We start from the raw sequence: 16560 nt of genomic DNA on the forward strand, positions 1-16560 counted from the left end.
AAGGAGGATCTCTTCATGAAGTGGTCACATCAGTAATACAGGAACATAGAGGGGAAAAAAAGAAATAAGACCACTGAATGTCCACAAGATTCTGCTAGGGTTTGACCCAGAAGAGAGGCTCACTCACTGGATTCTGCACTATCTGGACAATTCACGGGCATAGAAGTCATATGAACCTTAATTTAACCCTTCTCAGCCATTCAGATAACAGCTTTCATCCAAACCACTCTGGCTACGTCTACACTGGCCCCTTTTCCGGAAGGGGCATGTAAATTTCACCAGTCGTAGTACGGAAATGCGCGGGGGATTTAAATAAGAGGCTTATAAGAGCCTCCGGAAAAGGGCGCTTTTTCCGGAGGATCGGGGCCAGTGTAGACGCTCTTTTCCGGCTTTTTTAAAAGCCGGAAAAAAGCGGCGGACATTTTTATTTAAATGCCGCGGGGGATATTTAAATCCCCCGCGCATTTCCGTACTACGACTGGTGAAATTTACATGCCCCTTCCGGAAAAGGGGCCAGTGTAGACGTAGCCTCTGGGTATGTCTACACTACAGCGCTAATTCGAACTAACGCATCTAGAACTAAAAACTAGTTCGAATTAGCGTTTTGCTAATTTGAACTAGCGCGTCCACATTAAGAGGACCCTGAAGCGGGGTTAAGGATGGCCAGAAGCAGTGCCGGCAGGGCATCAGAGGAGGACTTAGAGCGTGGAGATGCTGTCTCAGGCTAGCCGAGGGCTGTGCTTAAAGGGTCCCGACCCCCACCCCGGACAGACAGTTCTCAGGGGTGCCCCGCTTGCAAAGCAGTCCTGGCTTGGAGTGCCCTGAGTGCCCACACTGGGCACATCACAGCACTCGGCCATGAGCCCGGCTGCACTTGCCGCAGGCTGCCATCTGGGGAGAGGGGGCAATTGGGGGACTGCAGGAGAGCTTCCACCCCCAGAAGCCCGCAGAGCCAGCCCAGTCCTCCCCATCGGGGGCTCGTGCCCCATTCCTCCCTCACCTCCTTTCACTTACCCTTCCCTAACCCCTCTTCTTGATGTACAAAATAAAGATAACGTGTATTCCAAAATGGAATCTGTCTTTATTGAACAAAACTGGGGGAGACTGGGAAAAGGAGGTGGGAGAGGGGAAGAGAGAGGCTGGGAGAGGGGAGGGCAACTAAAATGATCAGGCGTTGGGAACAGGTCCCATATGAAGAGAGGCTAAAGAGACTGGGACTTTTCAGCTTAGAAAAGAGGAGACGGAGGGGGGACAGGATAGAGGTCTCTAAAAGCAGGAGCTGGGTGGAGACGGTGCATATAGAAAAGTTCTTCATTAGTCCCCATAAAGAAGGACTAGAGGACACCAAAGGAAAGGAATGGGTAGCAGGCTTCAAACTAGTAACAGAAAGTTGTTCTTCACAAAGCAAAGTGTCAACCTATGGAACTCCTTGCTGCAGGAGGCTGTGAAGGCTAGAACTAGAACAAAGTTTACGGAGAAGTGAGATCAAGTCATGGAGGTTGGGTCCATGGAGTGGTATTAGCCAGGGGGTAGGAGTGGTGTCCCTGCCCAAGGTTTGTGGAAGGCTGGAGAGGGATGGCACGAAACAAATGGCTTGGTCACTGTCTTTGGTCCATCCCCTCCAGGGTCCCTAGGGTTGGCCGCTGTTGGCAGACAGGCTACTGGCTAGATGGACCTTTGGTCTGACCCAGGACGGCCATTGTAAGCTCAGGGCTCAGGGTCGGGGGTCTCAGTGGACCCCCTTGATTCTCTTGCACACCTGCTCCTGGGTGGCCAGGCTGCCAGCTCTCCTGCCCAAGCCGGCCACTTTCCTGTGCCTAGTGTGGAGATTGTGGACGAGGTCCACGATGTCCGCACTAGCCCAGGCGGGTGCCCGCCTCTTGCGGTCCCGGGCAAGCTCCCGGGAGCCGCCAGCCTGGTCCCGGGAAGAGGGGGAGGACTGGGGGGCATCGGGTGGGTGGCTCGATCCGTGCCAGGTGCAGGGTTTGCTGGCTGGGTGCTGGCAGGCTTGCACCTGACATGGGCACCGTAGTCAACCCGTGCCCCTTTAAGGGGTCTGGGGCTGGGAGGGGGGCAGTAGAGTTTCCCCGGTGTTGGCCAGAGTGGCCACCAGGGAAAGCTGGGGAGGGCTAGCCTCCCACTAGTTCGAATTAAGGGGCTACACACCCCTTAATTCGAACTAGCTAGTTCGAACTAGGCTTAATCCTCGTGGAATGAGGATTACCTAGTTCGAACTAAGCGCTCCGTTAGTTCGAATTAAATTCGAACTAACGGAGCGCTAGTGTAGCGCCTATGAAAGTTAGTTCGAACTAACATCCGTTAGTTCGAACTAACTTTGTAGTGTAGACATACCCTATAGGAGTCTCTCTCCCTGACTCTTAAAATGCCACATTAGCAGCAGCCAGATTTTCCTTTTATGTTACTTTTATTATTTATTCGGTCACAATTAAGAGTCTTGTAGGGTGAATCATGCCAGGTCAACTGAAACCTGGTGGATTCAACTCACCTGAAGTCAATGGTCACACTTTTGCCAATTGTTGAAAACTACTAAGTACATAGAACTATATTAACTTCCATAGGTATACTTCAGCTAATAAGAGTATGTTGAACCAACTAATTACATTGTAACACAATAAAAAATATAGCAACGAAGATGACAGTTCAGCAACAGCAGATGTTGCACAGAAGAAAAATTAAAATATATTCTTCCAAATGCTCTTAGTTAAGGTGCTTTTTAAAGAATTACAATAAGTGAAAATATTACAAAAAATATCAGAGTTTAATATACAGGCAGTCCCCGGGTTACGTACAAGATAGGGACTGTAGGTTTGTTCTTAAGTTGAATCTGTATGTAAGTCGGAACTGGCGTCCAGATTCAGACACTGCTGAAACTGACCGCCAGTTCTGACTTACATACAGAATCAACTTAAGAACCCCAGGCGTCCCCAAGTCAGCTGCTGCTGAAACTGATCAGCAGCTGATTCCAGGAAGCCCGGGGCAGAGCAACTCTGCCTGGGGCTTCCTGTAGTCAGCGCTGGTCAGTTTCAGCAGAAGCTGACTTGGGGACGCCTGGGGCAGAGCAGCTGGGGTGCTACTGGACCAACCCAGCAGCACCCCATCTGCTCTGCCCCAGACGTCCTGATTCAGCCGCTGCTGAAACTGACCAGCAGCGGCTGAATCAGGACCTGGGGCAGAGCAGCTGGGGTGCTGCCGGGTTGGTCCAGTAGTGCCCACGGGCGCTGCAGGACCAATCGGCAGCGCCCCAGCTGCTCTGCCCCAGAGTCCAAAACAAAAGCCTGGTCTGCTGGGGGGGGGGAGCACACTAGCTGCGCCCCCCCCCCAGCAGACCAGGGACACGGGGAGCAGAGCCGCAGCGGCAGCAAAGCTCTGGCAAAGCCTCAGAAGCGCGGGAACCCGCCCGGTGCCCCTGGTCTGCTGGAGACGGTCTCCAGCAGACCAGGGGCACCGGAGCAGCTTACGAACGGGGCTTTCTCGCCCCGACTTCCGGGGCGAGAAAGCTCCGTTCGTAAGTGCGGATCCGACGTAAGTCGGATCCGCGTAAGTCGGGGACTGCCTGTATTGTAACAAGTGCTTAGGAAGCATCTTTAAAAACCTAAATGGTACAGGTCTTAGCTGCTTGGGATAGTGTCTCTAGGGTCACCAGATGGTTTCAAAAAAATACCGAACACACTTGATCTCAGATCAGAGAGGGGGACCTGCTGGGAGGGGAATAGGGCTGGCTGGGAGGAGGTTGGGAGGAGCAGGGCTGGCAGGAGGAGATCGGGGGCGGGGAAGGAGCTGGTGGATCTGGCCGACAGGAAGCAGAGCTGCCTGGGAGAGGGTTGGGGGAAGCTGGGCTGGCCGGGGGAGATTGGGAGGAGGGGTAACCAGCCGGCAGGAAGCAGGGCTGGCCAGGAGGTGGGCTGGGGGGAGCGGCGCTGCCTGTGGGGGAACTGGCTGGCGGGGAGTGGAGCTGGCTGGGAGGGAGGAGGGGGGAGTGGGGCTGGCCAGGGCGGCGAACCGGCCGGTGGGGAGTGGGGCTGGCCCAGGCACACGCAGATCCCGAGGCGTTGCCCGTCCCATGCACGGTCCCGGTGGGGTGCACGAGCGAGTCCAGCCCCAGGGATTCCATCCCACCCCGGTCCCGCCTCCCTCCTCTCTACTGTGTAGTTGCGTACTGCCTGGCTGGTAGACACGCTCACGCAGTGTGAGCGTGTCTACCAGCCAGGCAGTACGCAACTACGTACTGATACTCATTATAATAATAAAACTTAGTTAATTAGAAAATACCTAAATGGTACAGGTCTTAGCTGCTTGGGATAGTGTCTCTAGGGTCACCAGATGGTTTCAAAAAAATACCGAACACACTTGATCTCAGATCAGAGAGGGGGACCTGCTGGGAGGGGAATGGGGCTGGCTGGGAGGAGGTTGGGAGGAGCAGGGCTGGCAGGAGGAGATCGGGGGTATGTCCGGTATTTTCTCAATTTGTTTCCCGGACAGAAAGCTCAAATACCAGACTGTCCGGTTCAAAACTGGACACCTGGCAGCCCTAAGTGTGTCTCACTCTATAAAAAAAATTATGTTTAAGACGGATAAACTCATCAGGCCAAATAACAGAGCTTTCTTGGTTTAAACAAACAAAAAAACCTTGTTCATTATGAGAAACCCTCCTCATGAATACTTAAGAGTATGAATTTGGTGAAATCCTCAGGACCTGACCGATTTAGATAATTAAAAATGTATTTAATTTTAGATTTGATTCTGTTTGTACTGCTGTTAGCCAGTCAGATATCTGTAATGTACCTTGTCACTTTCTAAGAACTTAAATAACAAACACATAGGTGGAGAGTATGTTTGTGTATATATATGGAGATGATAAATTGCACAGATATGATAAAGAAATATATTCCCATTTTTAACAGCAGCACTTGTTCTTTTCCAACTCAGGTTGCTATCTTTCAATGAGCTCTCAGTCAATTGAAGTATACATGCTGTGGGAATTCACAGAAAAAAATTGGCTGTTTCTCTACATTTAAATCATACCTCTGATTTTAAGTATAATATTTAATGGCTATATAATAAAAATATAACTTTATATCTATATATTTATAACTATTTTCCCATAGATTTTTTTTTATCCGAACATTTTTCTATCTGGTATATTAATAAATTCTAACTGGAATAGAATGTCTTTTTGTAGAATTAAGGCCAACATGCAAAAATACAGGACACCCACAGGTGGCGCTGTGGTTAAAGTACACCTGGATTTTGATTACAGTGATGTTTACTTTTTGCTCTTTCAAAGAGATAATATAGTTTTCATAATAGTACAAATACACCATTTGCACATAAATATCCCCGACTAAAATCTTCTCACAAACATATATGAATGTATCACTTCTAAATTAGTTTTACAGAAATATCTCTAAGATTTTTACTGCCCTGGGCTAAACAGAAACTGAATGGCTACTAAAACTCATGATTAGTCACACACTGTGGCATTACTAAATGTTTTACTGTCCAAAGCAACCAACTTCATCACCTGGTGAGAGAGGCTCTGGACACTTATGACTAAATGTTCATTTCATTCTATTGTTGGGATATTTTTAAATAAGGACCTTACATATTACTACTAATTGTGCCTTATTACAAACCTAGATTTAATTCTGACCAGCATACATTTACATCAAATCCTAAACAAGGAATTTGAGATTATAATCTTTTTATGCTAAATAAATGTATCCCACATATCTGATTATTTATCTCACACTTTTAGCTATGTTTAACTCTTTAAAGCATATTGGCATACACTATGGTTGTGTCTAAACTGGCAAGTTTTTCTGCAAAAGCAATTGCTTTTGCGGAAAAACTTGCCAGCTGTCTACACTGGCCGCTTGAATTTCCGCAAGAACACTGACTTCCTACTGTCTGAAATCAGTGCTTCTTGCGGAAATACTATGCTGCTCCTGTTCGGGCAAAAGTCCTTTTGCGCAAAGCTTTTGCGCAAAAGGGCCAGTGTAGACAGCTCAGATTTGTTTTGCGCAAAAAAGCCCAGATCGCAAAAATGGCGATCGGGGCTTTTTTGCGGAAAAGTGCATCTAGATTGGCATGGACGCTTTTCCGCAAAAAGTGCTTTTGCGGAAAAGTGTCCGTGCCAATCTAGACACTCTTTTCCGCAAATGCTTTTAACAGAAAACTTTTCGGTTAAAAGCATTTGCGGAAAATCATGCCAGTCTAGATGTAGCCTATGTGATATTATAGATAAGAAATTAATGTGCAAAAAGTTATCCCTAGACTCCCATTACTTGCAGTGATTGCAGTTTGCAGGAATAGACCCCTTCCCCTCCACCATCATGTTGTATTAAATTATGTCAGTGGTTTTCAAACTTTTTTTCATTTGCAGAACTCTAAAAATTTCAAATGGAAGTGCAGGCCCCATTGGAAATCTTATACATAGTTTGCAGATCCCCTGGAGTCTGCAGAATATTGGTTGAAAACCATTATTTTATTTAAAGCTTCTTTCACTACTATTTTTACTTGGAGTTTCCCCACATATTTGCCTGTATTGTGTGCTATGCTCAGGCCTTGAGAACTTTGCAATTAATCTTTAATATTTCCATTCTGTGTATAACTACTGCATATTAGTTCCTCTAATTGGCTTTCATACTGTTTGGGTTTCTTTTTTTAGAGCAGCACTAGTACCTTTCAAGTGGCACACTGTGCAGTTAACTGCCAGCCAAGTGTAGAACATATTCTCCCTTTAAACCTTTATGGAGTATTAATAATACTTTTTTATATAGTGGCATTCATTTTTAAGTAGAATTTCCCATTGATTTCAGTAGGGAGTACTTAAAAATCAATTACTTGATATGGTCATCCTGGCAGAATTAGAGAGCTACTTTGCTTACAGCTCCTGTCCCCACCTTTTCCTTGTCAAAGGGGCAAATTCTGGCCTCAGACATACATCTTTCACAGGGAGCTGTGCATTTATAGAATATGGGCCCAAGTGCCTGCTTTTTATTTCTGAAGTATCCCAAGAAACTAGATTAAGACTTGATCCTGCAGCCTTTGATGCCAAAGGAGGCAGGATTGTGTCTTTAGTGATGTGTAATCCTCTCCCCCTCAGCTTCCCTTAAACGAGAATAGCAATATACCCATCCCTGTAACAGTGCAGCTATAAGTGTAGCCCCATGCAAGGTAAGAGGAAAGCCCGACATTTGAAGTGTGTGCCATTTGTTGTACAGACCATAAAAGGGCTGGTATGGAGACACTTACAGAGGGGCAAACTATTTCGGGTGCAATTAAAAATGATGCTTTCAAATAAGCTCCAGAAGGGGTGCTGGGCGCCTCTGAGCCAAACTGTAAATCCTGTATATAATAGAAACTCTTTCGAAGCTAGGGGGTGCTGCAGCATCCCTAGTTCCAGCACCCACTGGGAAAGGGCAGTGATATTGTGAGTGGCTGGTTTCCCCCTCCCGCCCCTCCAGCGGGCAGCACAGTCAGCCAGGGCAGGGGACGCTCTCCAATCCCCCCAGGGACGCCGATCAGCAGCCCCAAGCACAGCCTCTCTAAGCCAGGCTGCTGCTCTCCCTGCTGCTTCCCACCTGACTCCCTCCTTCCTCTGCCGGCCCCTTCCCCCCCTCTCGCCTTCGCTCATTCCTTTGTCTCGGCGGGGATTGGCAGGTTTTATTATTCCGCCTGAACAAGCGGGGGGCGGATTGGCTGCGCGCGGCTGACGGTGGGAGCAGAGCCGGGGTGTAGTTGGGATTTGGCTCTGTCAGTAACACATGTGGATGGGCGGCGGAAAGAGACGCGCACGGAGAGGGGGCCTCCCTGCGAGTCCTGCCCGCGCCACCACGGAACCCCAGCGGTAGCAGCAGCGGCTCCGCGCCCCGGCCCCTCTCCCGTTGCCAGCGAACTGGGCTCCGCGGCGCTTGCCCGGGCTGCGGGCGGGCGGCTCCCGGCTGCAGGAGGCTCCGAAGCCGGCCGGCCCCGGCGAAGAGGGGTGGAGGGTGAGCGCGCGGGCGGGGGGAGCGATACAAAGTGAAGCCACATTGCCAAACTTACCAGCGATTGCAGCGGCGGCGCCCTGTGCGTGCAGCCCAGCGGCCGGGACTGAGCGCCGCGGCTCCCCACCCGGGAAGCGGGGGCTGAAGGAAGGACTTTGCCGCACTCTGTATTTGCCAGCTGGGCTGCTGCTGACTGGGGTGGGGGCTGTGCCGGCGGTCGCGAGCCCCAGCCAGCGAGCATTGTGTTTGCCCCCCCTCCCCAACACACCACCCGCTAAACCAGAGCGACGCTGCTCCTCGGCCTCTTGCAATATAGAGGGAAAGCAGGTAAGGAGGCTTGTTGTGGGGTGTTGGGTTTTTTTTTCATGCGCGCTGTCTTTCTTGTCTCTTCTCCCCCCCGGTCTCGAATTTCGAGTCAACTCAGTCGGTCGGCTTTGGAAGAGAGGTGCCTGTATGCTCTGGGGAGCGGAGCAGTAGCGGGGCCGGAGCAGTGTAGTTGTCCCTGCTTACAAAAAGGCTCCTTGCTGCTGCTGCTCCGGGCTGCTTTTGCCTGGCTGAATGGTGAATTGAGGGGAAGAAGGGGGGCGTGAGGACCCGCCACCCGCTCTCCTTGTAGTAAACACTTATTTTGAAACAGTGGCAGGAAAGATCAAAGTGAGCTCCCTAATTCTCTCTTTTCCAATTCCCTGCCTGCCCTCCTCCCCTCACCCCCAGCCTTTTGTTTCAATCCAGGAGAAATCCGGTGAATCACCTAATTAAAACCAAGACATGAATTAAGCATCCATTTTTTTTAAACTACAAATTGCCAGCTCTGCGCTTGTCCCTCCCTTGGTCTCCATTAAAAAACACCAGAGACGTTGTTAAAAGGAGGGTTATTTTGCCTCTAGCTGCCAGCTCTGCTTTCTATTTCACTGACTTTATCCCAGGACCTAAATTGCTTGGCTATGTAATTACTAGAGTAAGCCTATTTAAGTTAAAAGCTTCCCCCCCCCCCCCTCCAACTCTAAATGAAACTTGATGAGGGCCCGTCCTTAGTTATCAGGGGAGTCACTTTCTGGTCAGTCTTCTTGATTCATCTCTTTTAGATTTAATCAGCATTAAGGTATTGCTTGTCCTTAAGAGCTTTAGCTTAATGGGGTTACTGGATGCCTTTCTCAGTGTAACGTTTCCTTTTTAAAATATATATTTACCGTTCGACGAGACTGGGGAAAGGCAGCTTGGAGCCTTGGGTTTTTAAGGAATCCGAAGTGATTTAAAACGTTAAAAAAAGATTGAAAGTCTCAAAGCGGGAAATGCAGCTTCGTTTAGATTATGGAGAGAAACTGTTAACAAAAGGCAATTCCTTGAGCAAATGCATCAGAAATCAATTTACATAAAGGTATATGATGCATTCAGATAAATGCAATGCTAATGGCTTTTAGAGTGGTTCTCTTTTCGAAGTCTCAGGGTTTTTGTTACAGCTTAATTGGTGCAGTTCTTCTGGTTTATTGTGCGGTCACTGGCCAGAAGTTCAGGAACTGTTTCTGGGGAAATGTGTGCTTAAAATTGGCCTATTTAAGGAATGTGAGTTCTGGCTCCCCAATCGCAAACTTGGGCCAGTGGGCAGGAAAAGTTCGCCCTCCCTCCTTTGGAGGTATCCGTCTGAATGGCTTTAGCAGATAGCCAGATGCCTTGGTATGAGCACATACGGTTTACAAAGGACAAAGACAAAACATGCTGCTTAATTGGCAGTAAATAACTTGATCTGTTTATACTATAAATGACTAGTGGAACACTAGGAGCTTATTGGACTCTGGATTGGAGGCAACAGATTAATCGGTTTAGAATAAGCTTTATGAATTGATTCCTATATTATCTCCCAGTTGTCCTGCTTGTAAAAAAGCATTTATTAGAAAGTGGGGGGGGGGGGGGAGAAAAAGCACTTTGGCAGTTTTGGAGGCAGCCATGCTCCAGCCTCTGTGTGGTGCACCTGAATGTTCTGCCCTCTCTTGATCTGCTGTTTATTTGCAACCTAGACCCCTCTACTCCATTCATCTGAACAAGTGGGTTGTATCCACGAAAGCTCATGCTACTATCTACCTTTTTTGTTAGTCCCTAAGGCGCTACAGGACTATTCGCTGTTAAGTTTTTTTCACTTACAGACGGCTACCCCTCAAACTTTTGAATGTCCTTGTCTATTATCAGCAAACTTTTTTTTTTTTTCGTAACAAAGGTTTAGCATTTAAATTGCTAGCGAGGGCAGATTAGCGAGACAAAAGTGGAGAGTGTTTGCATAGGAGTTCTAAAGTTCAATTATCTCTGATTCAGGCCAGTGTCCTATCTCCCTTTCTCCCCCTAGAAAACACTCCACTAATCTCCTAAATAAAAACGAGATCTGGGGCAGTCGTGGAGCCGGCATTGCCACGACTTGAAAAGTCGCTCTGAACGGTTCCCAACTTGTGAACTGCAGCTGTTCTTCCTGCACAGGGAACATGGCTTCGGCATGGCTGCGGGCCAGTTTGCTCTTCGCTTCCCCTCTCTCCCCTTTGCACGTCAGTCGGGCCGGGCCCCTGGGACGCCAGGCGGGGTGCGAAGGGCTGTGCGTGTTGCCCAGCGCGCACGTGCCTTTGCGGTGCATCCGACAGGGTGGCAGCGGGAAAGCGGAGGCCCCCGGTGACAAGTCGGGAGGGAGGCAGGCTGGCTCGCTCGTGGATCCAGAACAAAGCCTGAAACAAGTCACCGAGTGTGCTCCCCTCCCCCCTTCTCCCTGCCGCCCCGGGAAGGGCATGGACTCCTGGCCTGGAGTTCACCACCTCCTCATCACCCCTTCTCTTCTCCTTAAGCAGACCATGGTGAACCCGGGCAGCAGCTCGCAGCCTCCCCCGGTCACCGCTGGCTCCCTCTCGTGGAAAAGATGCGCAGGCTGCGGGGGGAAGATCGCGGATCGCTTCTTGCTCTACGCCATGGACAGCTACTGGCACAGCCGATGCCTGAAGTGCTCCTGCTGCCAGGCCCAGCTGGGGGACATCGGCACCTCCTGCTACACCAAGAGCGGTATGATCCTGTGCAGAAACGACTACATCAGGTGAGAGAGAACGAGCAGGCTGCAGGGCAACGGGGGGGGGGGGGGGGAGCAACTCTGTACCTGCATGCAGGAGAGTGGAGAGAGGTCAGGCCACTCTGCTGCAGTCTCTCTCACATATTGGGTCAGTCATTGGCTAAGGGTGGGAGGTAAGATCGCCTTTCATTAAGAGGAGAGAGACTAATTCTGGTTTCTTTCTCCAGCCACGGTTTGGAATGCACAGCAAAGAGAAGGGATTGCAGGCCCTGTTACTTTAAAGTGCTTCAGCACAAAACAACTTCTCACTAAAAATACACAGCAATCAGAAAGGCCAAATTAATCTGCTTTGTTGTAGTGTGAATCTCTAAATGGTAAATGTTAAAATCCTAGATTTGAATAAGGCTGTGGTGGAGGTGCTAAATAATGAAATGCCTGCCTTTTAGTATCTGATTAATTATGATATTTACATAAGCACCTTTAAACTCTTTTGAGTGGAAACAGAATGAGTCATTCTCTGTTCTTTGTAAAAGAGCTGATTAACCATCAGTTGGAGGGCCAGAGATTCTACTTATAGCCAAAAAAAACAGTGGTAATGTTTGTCTTCACATTGTTATGGAGAGGCTTTGAACCGACATTTCTCCTAACTTGCAATATAGAAAAAGCTGGGAGAAGTTAAGAGAAGTGATTGCCTTCATTTTAAATAGCTTGAGTGCCTCAGATTTGGGGGGTGACTGGGGAACAAAACCCCATTAATCTTCTATCAGTTGAAGTGCAGTACAGTATCCCTTCCAACAAGTTTCAATGCAGTGAATGGAAAGAACTCAGGAGGTCAGGTGCCTATAGGATCTTTTCAGGTGAACTCAAGCTCCTTAAACTCATTAATTTAAAAGGAGGCATTTTGAAGGATTACACATTTAATTTGAGTAAATGCTTTTATAGACTGATGCACATGAATGCTTTAAGGAGAGGTTCTATTTCAACATCCAGTAATTAAAAAAACAAAAAGCTAAGCCTCTATGTTCTGGCCTAAAAGAAATTCCTAGTTAAGACAATTGTTCTGTTTAAATGCCTTTGACGTAATTTACTGTAAATGTCTTAAGAGATACTCCAGGTTTACCTTTTCATAAAGGCTGAAAAGTTCTCCTCCCCTACATGTGAATCAGTTGGCTGTAGATATTTCAAGCTTGTTTCCAATGAAACACTTGCATTGGAAACTGAGAGATCTGAATGCGACATTGTACTGAATTTGTGGGACTATCATTAACTTAAAAGAATTGACCAGAAGGGAGCTTAGTTAACCTGATGATGCAACCTCTGGTCTATTATAGGTCTGCATCCTCATTGAGCTAAATAGAAGAAATATAGCTATAGATATTTGAGGGATTAACTTCACTTTTTTGTGAGCAAATGTTAGGAAATCAGCACATGCAGGTTTATAATGATGTTTTCTGGCCCTCTTGCGATGCCACAGCATAAGCCTGACAGAATTGTAATTAAATAGAGCAGAACTGTGTTAAGAAAAGAGGCTTGTTTGAAGTGGAAAAATTGACACTTACCATTCAGATGCACTGAATGGTGCAGATTCATCTCTCAACCAAGGCCATCAAACAAACCTTCACTTCTGATTACAGCTAATTAAAAAGAGAAGATGCATCCCTTGTGTCCCCAAGGCAAGTTCAGGCGTACTTATTGGAATCTCCTCCAGTTTTGTGTGGCCATTATTTAATACCCGCTATTTTAATGTAGGCAATTATGAATAATATGTCTTTATCAGATGAGGGTTTTGAATTGATCTCCTTGTTCCATCCCCTAGTTCCTGTCTGGATCTGTTGTAATTTGATTTCCTAAACTAACATTTCAATTAACGGGGGCTCGCTGAAACTTGTTCAGAAAGTCTTGTATTAGAGATCACTTTGCCCAAAATCATGATCCTTATTTACCTGGGCTTCCATGTGGGACCACAAGGCTTGCTGGTGCAACTGACTTTTCTCCCTAGGTGTGAGTGTTGAATGGATGCTTCTAGACTGGCAGCGTTTTGCACGTTGTTTCCAGGGGATGAGGGGGGACTCTCTCTCTAGCTGCTGTGAAGGTAACTTGCAACAACTCCCTTATCTGAGGCCAAATCCATAGGCACAACCCTTAATTGGAGCCACAAGGGAAAATTAGATGAGAATCACAATGAAAAGAGGATTGATCAGCCCGGCAGCTGCCTCATGAAAGAGCCTGGCTGCTCCCAACCTGGGGCAGGGGCCACAGACCGATTTATTAAGGGGCTTTTAAACTGTCTGACGTTAGGGGCTGTGGTTTTCGAAAGCGGTCACGCACAGATCTAAGAGCTGCAGCATTGAAGGCCTGTGAGCATGGGAAGGAGCTGAGGAGCTGGGGGAAACAGCCTCCTCCTCAGGGAGACCCTTGGGCACGCTGGAGAATTGCAGCCCTCTTTCCCCTCCCCTTAAGATTCCAGATAAAGCAGCAGCGTGGCAGTGAATCCGCGCAATTAAAAGCTTTAATTAGTGTCTCCTCCATTTTCTCTTCGTTCTGATAGGTTTTATCTAATGAGATCTGGTCCCTGGCTTAGATCTCCCCGGAATGACGTGTCCGAAATGAATGAGAGCAGCGTCGCAAACAAAACATTTAATTAACAAAATTGGCCTCTAACTGGGGGGAGGGAGGGAAAGGGAGATGAACCAAGCGCCTCTTAAAGTGGCAGCGCTGCAAATCCTCTCCTGCCAAAATATCTCGTGCCTCGCTCCCCTCCTTCCGTCCCCACTCCAGGCCTAGGTGGCTTGTCTCCTCCCCAGGTAGGCGAGGAACGAACACACGGAGCAAGGCAGGGAAGAGGGAAGCTTTTGCCAGGTGTTGCGCCCTGCCCCTCATTCCTTTCTCCGGCCGGCCGCGTTAATCCCTGCAGCTGATCCGTTCAGACAAGTTACCAGGCCGGGTTTGGAGGAAGAGTTGGAGGAAACCTGCCCGCCGCCCCTCTGCCGTGGAGCTGCGCTCTGACATGCAGGGGCAGGCGCTCGAGCTGGGTTCCAGGGGAGGGGGGGGGCGCGCCTCATTGCCATTCACGTGGCTGGCCGCAGCCGCAGTCTGCCGTGCGGGTTATGGGGGGAGTGGGGGAGGGGGGCTGGAGAGGGAGCCGCCAGGCAACGAGTTCATTTCCCTGGTAATCAACAGCAAGCTGCTATATTCAGGGAATGCTGTCCCTTTAATTGAACAGGCTAGGTAATTAAATGGCACTTTTCCAATAGGACGTGCTAGGTAAATCTAATAGTTGGTTATTTAATATCACTTTGAAGTCTGCCCACTCAAGCACAATGACAGCACAGGAGCATGTGAACTATTAGCTAGCAGAGGAAAAAAACCCAGGATCTCAAAAATTAATTAAATCGCATGCAATTTAGGGGGAACGTTTATCTTGATTTGTCATAACAGAATTAATTCAAGGCCTCCAATTCACTTGGGGGCAGATCTGTTACTCTGAATTAACCAAGCGTAATTTGGCTGATTTCTTCTCACTCCCCTCACCTCCCTCTTCTCTAATGCAGCAGTTGCCATTATGCGCAGCCCCCCTTAAGTATCAATAGCTTCTGGTGCTTTTAAGGTGCTCAGCCTCCAGTTATTCTGAAGTACCTTTAATGGACTTGGCTCCAGGCGTAATTTCTGTGTTGCCTTTCTTTGTTACATTTAACATAGCTGGTGCAGAATGCAGATTAAATGTAGGGAATCTGCTGGAAAGCCAGTAGCTTATGGATCACTAGTTTGAAGGTGCCTTTCTCTATCAGATAAGGCTTGAATATTTGTGGGTTCAAATGTATAGTCTGCTGTGTAAGAAAAGGGAAGGATAGCATTCAGATCTGCCTGTCTCTATAGTTTTAGAAACAACAATCTATTAACTTTTTTTTTAGTGTAGTTAAGTAGCACTTGTAGTGACAGCATTGAATTTTGGATAGTAAGATGTAGAACTGGACCGAATGGGTTTCCCACTATCCCCAGGTTCTCTCTTCTCAGAGTTCTGACAACTAGTTGGGGGCTATGTTGGAACTAGTTGGTAGTTTATTTAAGGAAGGTTGGTATAATGCTGTGAGGGAAAAGGAAGGTTTTTCTACATATAAGGAACCTCTTGATGTTTGTGATTGATTGCCTTACCCAAATGTTGAAATATTAACGACCTTCTTGGACTGAGGACCCAAAGAGAAAACTGAAACCAATTCTGTCATCGCAATTAGAGTCCCCTGGCTTTAATTAGCTTGACCTGGGGTATCTCTCCCCATTACTGGAGTTAAAGAGAAAAGAGCCCATTAGAGTCCAGTCTGAGACCGATAGCTACTTAATTGAGCACCTAAAGCCTCGAGCCTTTTAAATCAAACACTGTCCTGGATGGTCCCCCTGGTTAGATAATTAGCTCTCCAGCCTTGCAGAAGAAACCATGTAAAAACAACTTTTCAGTAAAAGCACAGTTACAATAGTGGACTTGGTCCTTGGAAAAAAGGAATAGAACTTCTCGGGCAATAAACCTCTTTTCTGTTAAGAGTTCTCCTGTTTTGTAGCAGCTTTATCAATGGCAAAGGCAACATATGCTACATTCTCTCATTAAATAATGGACAAGCACAGGACAGACTTAGTAATAATGTTCTAGCTTTGGAAGTAATTGTTCTGAATCTTAGTAAATCTTATGATTTCAGCTGCGATTCTTGGAAATGTTGTATTCTAGAAATATGATGGGGAAAGAGTACGACGTGTGAAAAGCTGCTCGATTACCGTTTGACCACGCTGATTATTAAAATTAGGGATGTTGGATATAGTGTAATTGAATAGCCATGTAACCGCGTGAAATCTTAACTTTTACACAACTATTTGATAGTCCCTGGGGGTGGGCCAGCAGCCAATGCACTCCCTATCCCACTCCCAGGAAGCCCCCTACTACTTCACGCTGTTGCCTCTGTATCAAGGCAGCAGCATGGGGTGGAAGGCGGGAGCTAGTGAAAAAACAGCTCCTTGCACAGACTGGATGCCTGCTGCCCCATGCTGTTGCCGCCTCTGAAACAGAGGCAGCAGCATGGAGTGGCAGCAGCTCCTATTCACAGGGGATGGGGAGCAGGGTTTGGGCTCCCTATCGACACTGGCAGCTGCTGGGAGGGTAGCAGTGGGAGGAGGCTGCTGTGAAGCAGCCTCTGTCCACTGTAGCCCAGGCTGGCCGTGGACAGAGGCTGGTCCACGGCAGCAGCCTCGGTCCACAGGGAGTCCGAGCTCCGTGCAGACAGAAACTGCTCCAACTCCATTACCTCCCGCTGATAGAGGCTGCTGCTTGAGACTAGCCTCTGTCTGCGGCAGGCCAAGGCTCGCCTCGGACAGAGGCTGCTCAGTGGGAGGCGGAGCAGCCTCTGTCTACACCGAGCTTGGACCCCCTGTAGATGGGCTGCGGCTGCAGAACAGCCGCTCGGGCTGCAGTGGCCAGAGGCCGCTTCACAGCACTGCAGAATTGGTGCTGGGGAGGAGTGGGGGACGACT

At 48.2% G+C, this 16560-nt stretch overlaps 1 protein-coding gene across 3 annotated transcripts in view; it reads left to right on the plus strand.

Moving 5' to 3' along the window:
- The first annotated feature begins 7532 nt into the window (after window positions 1-7532).
- LMO4 (LIM domain only 4) overlaps window positions 7533-16560 on the plus strand; it is a 17735-nt gene continuing 8707 nt past the window's right edge. Inside the window, exons 1-2 of one of the 3 annotated variants that reach the window (XM_089780495.1) lie at window positions 7533-8336; window positions 10832-11073. In XM_089780495.1, the coding sequence (XP_089636621.1) occupies window positions 10838-11073 (236 nt within the window). In that variant the 5' untranslated portion in view covers window positions 7533-8336; window positions 10832-10837. The remainder of the gene's footprint in view (window positions 8337-10831; window positions 11074-16560) is intronic. The other 2 variants (XM_006120248.5, XM_006120247.5) reach the window with 2 other exon arrangements.

Source organism: Pelodiscus sinensis, chromosome 9 (genome assembly GCF_052426305.1).
Source record: "Pelodiscus sinensis isolate ZL-2025 chromosome 9, ASM5242630v1, whole genome shotgun sequence".
Taxonomy (NCBI): Eukaryota; Metazoa; Chordata; order Testudines; family Trionychidae; genus Pelodiscus; species Pelodiscus sinensis.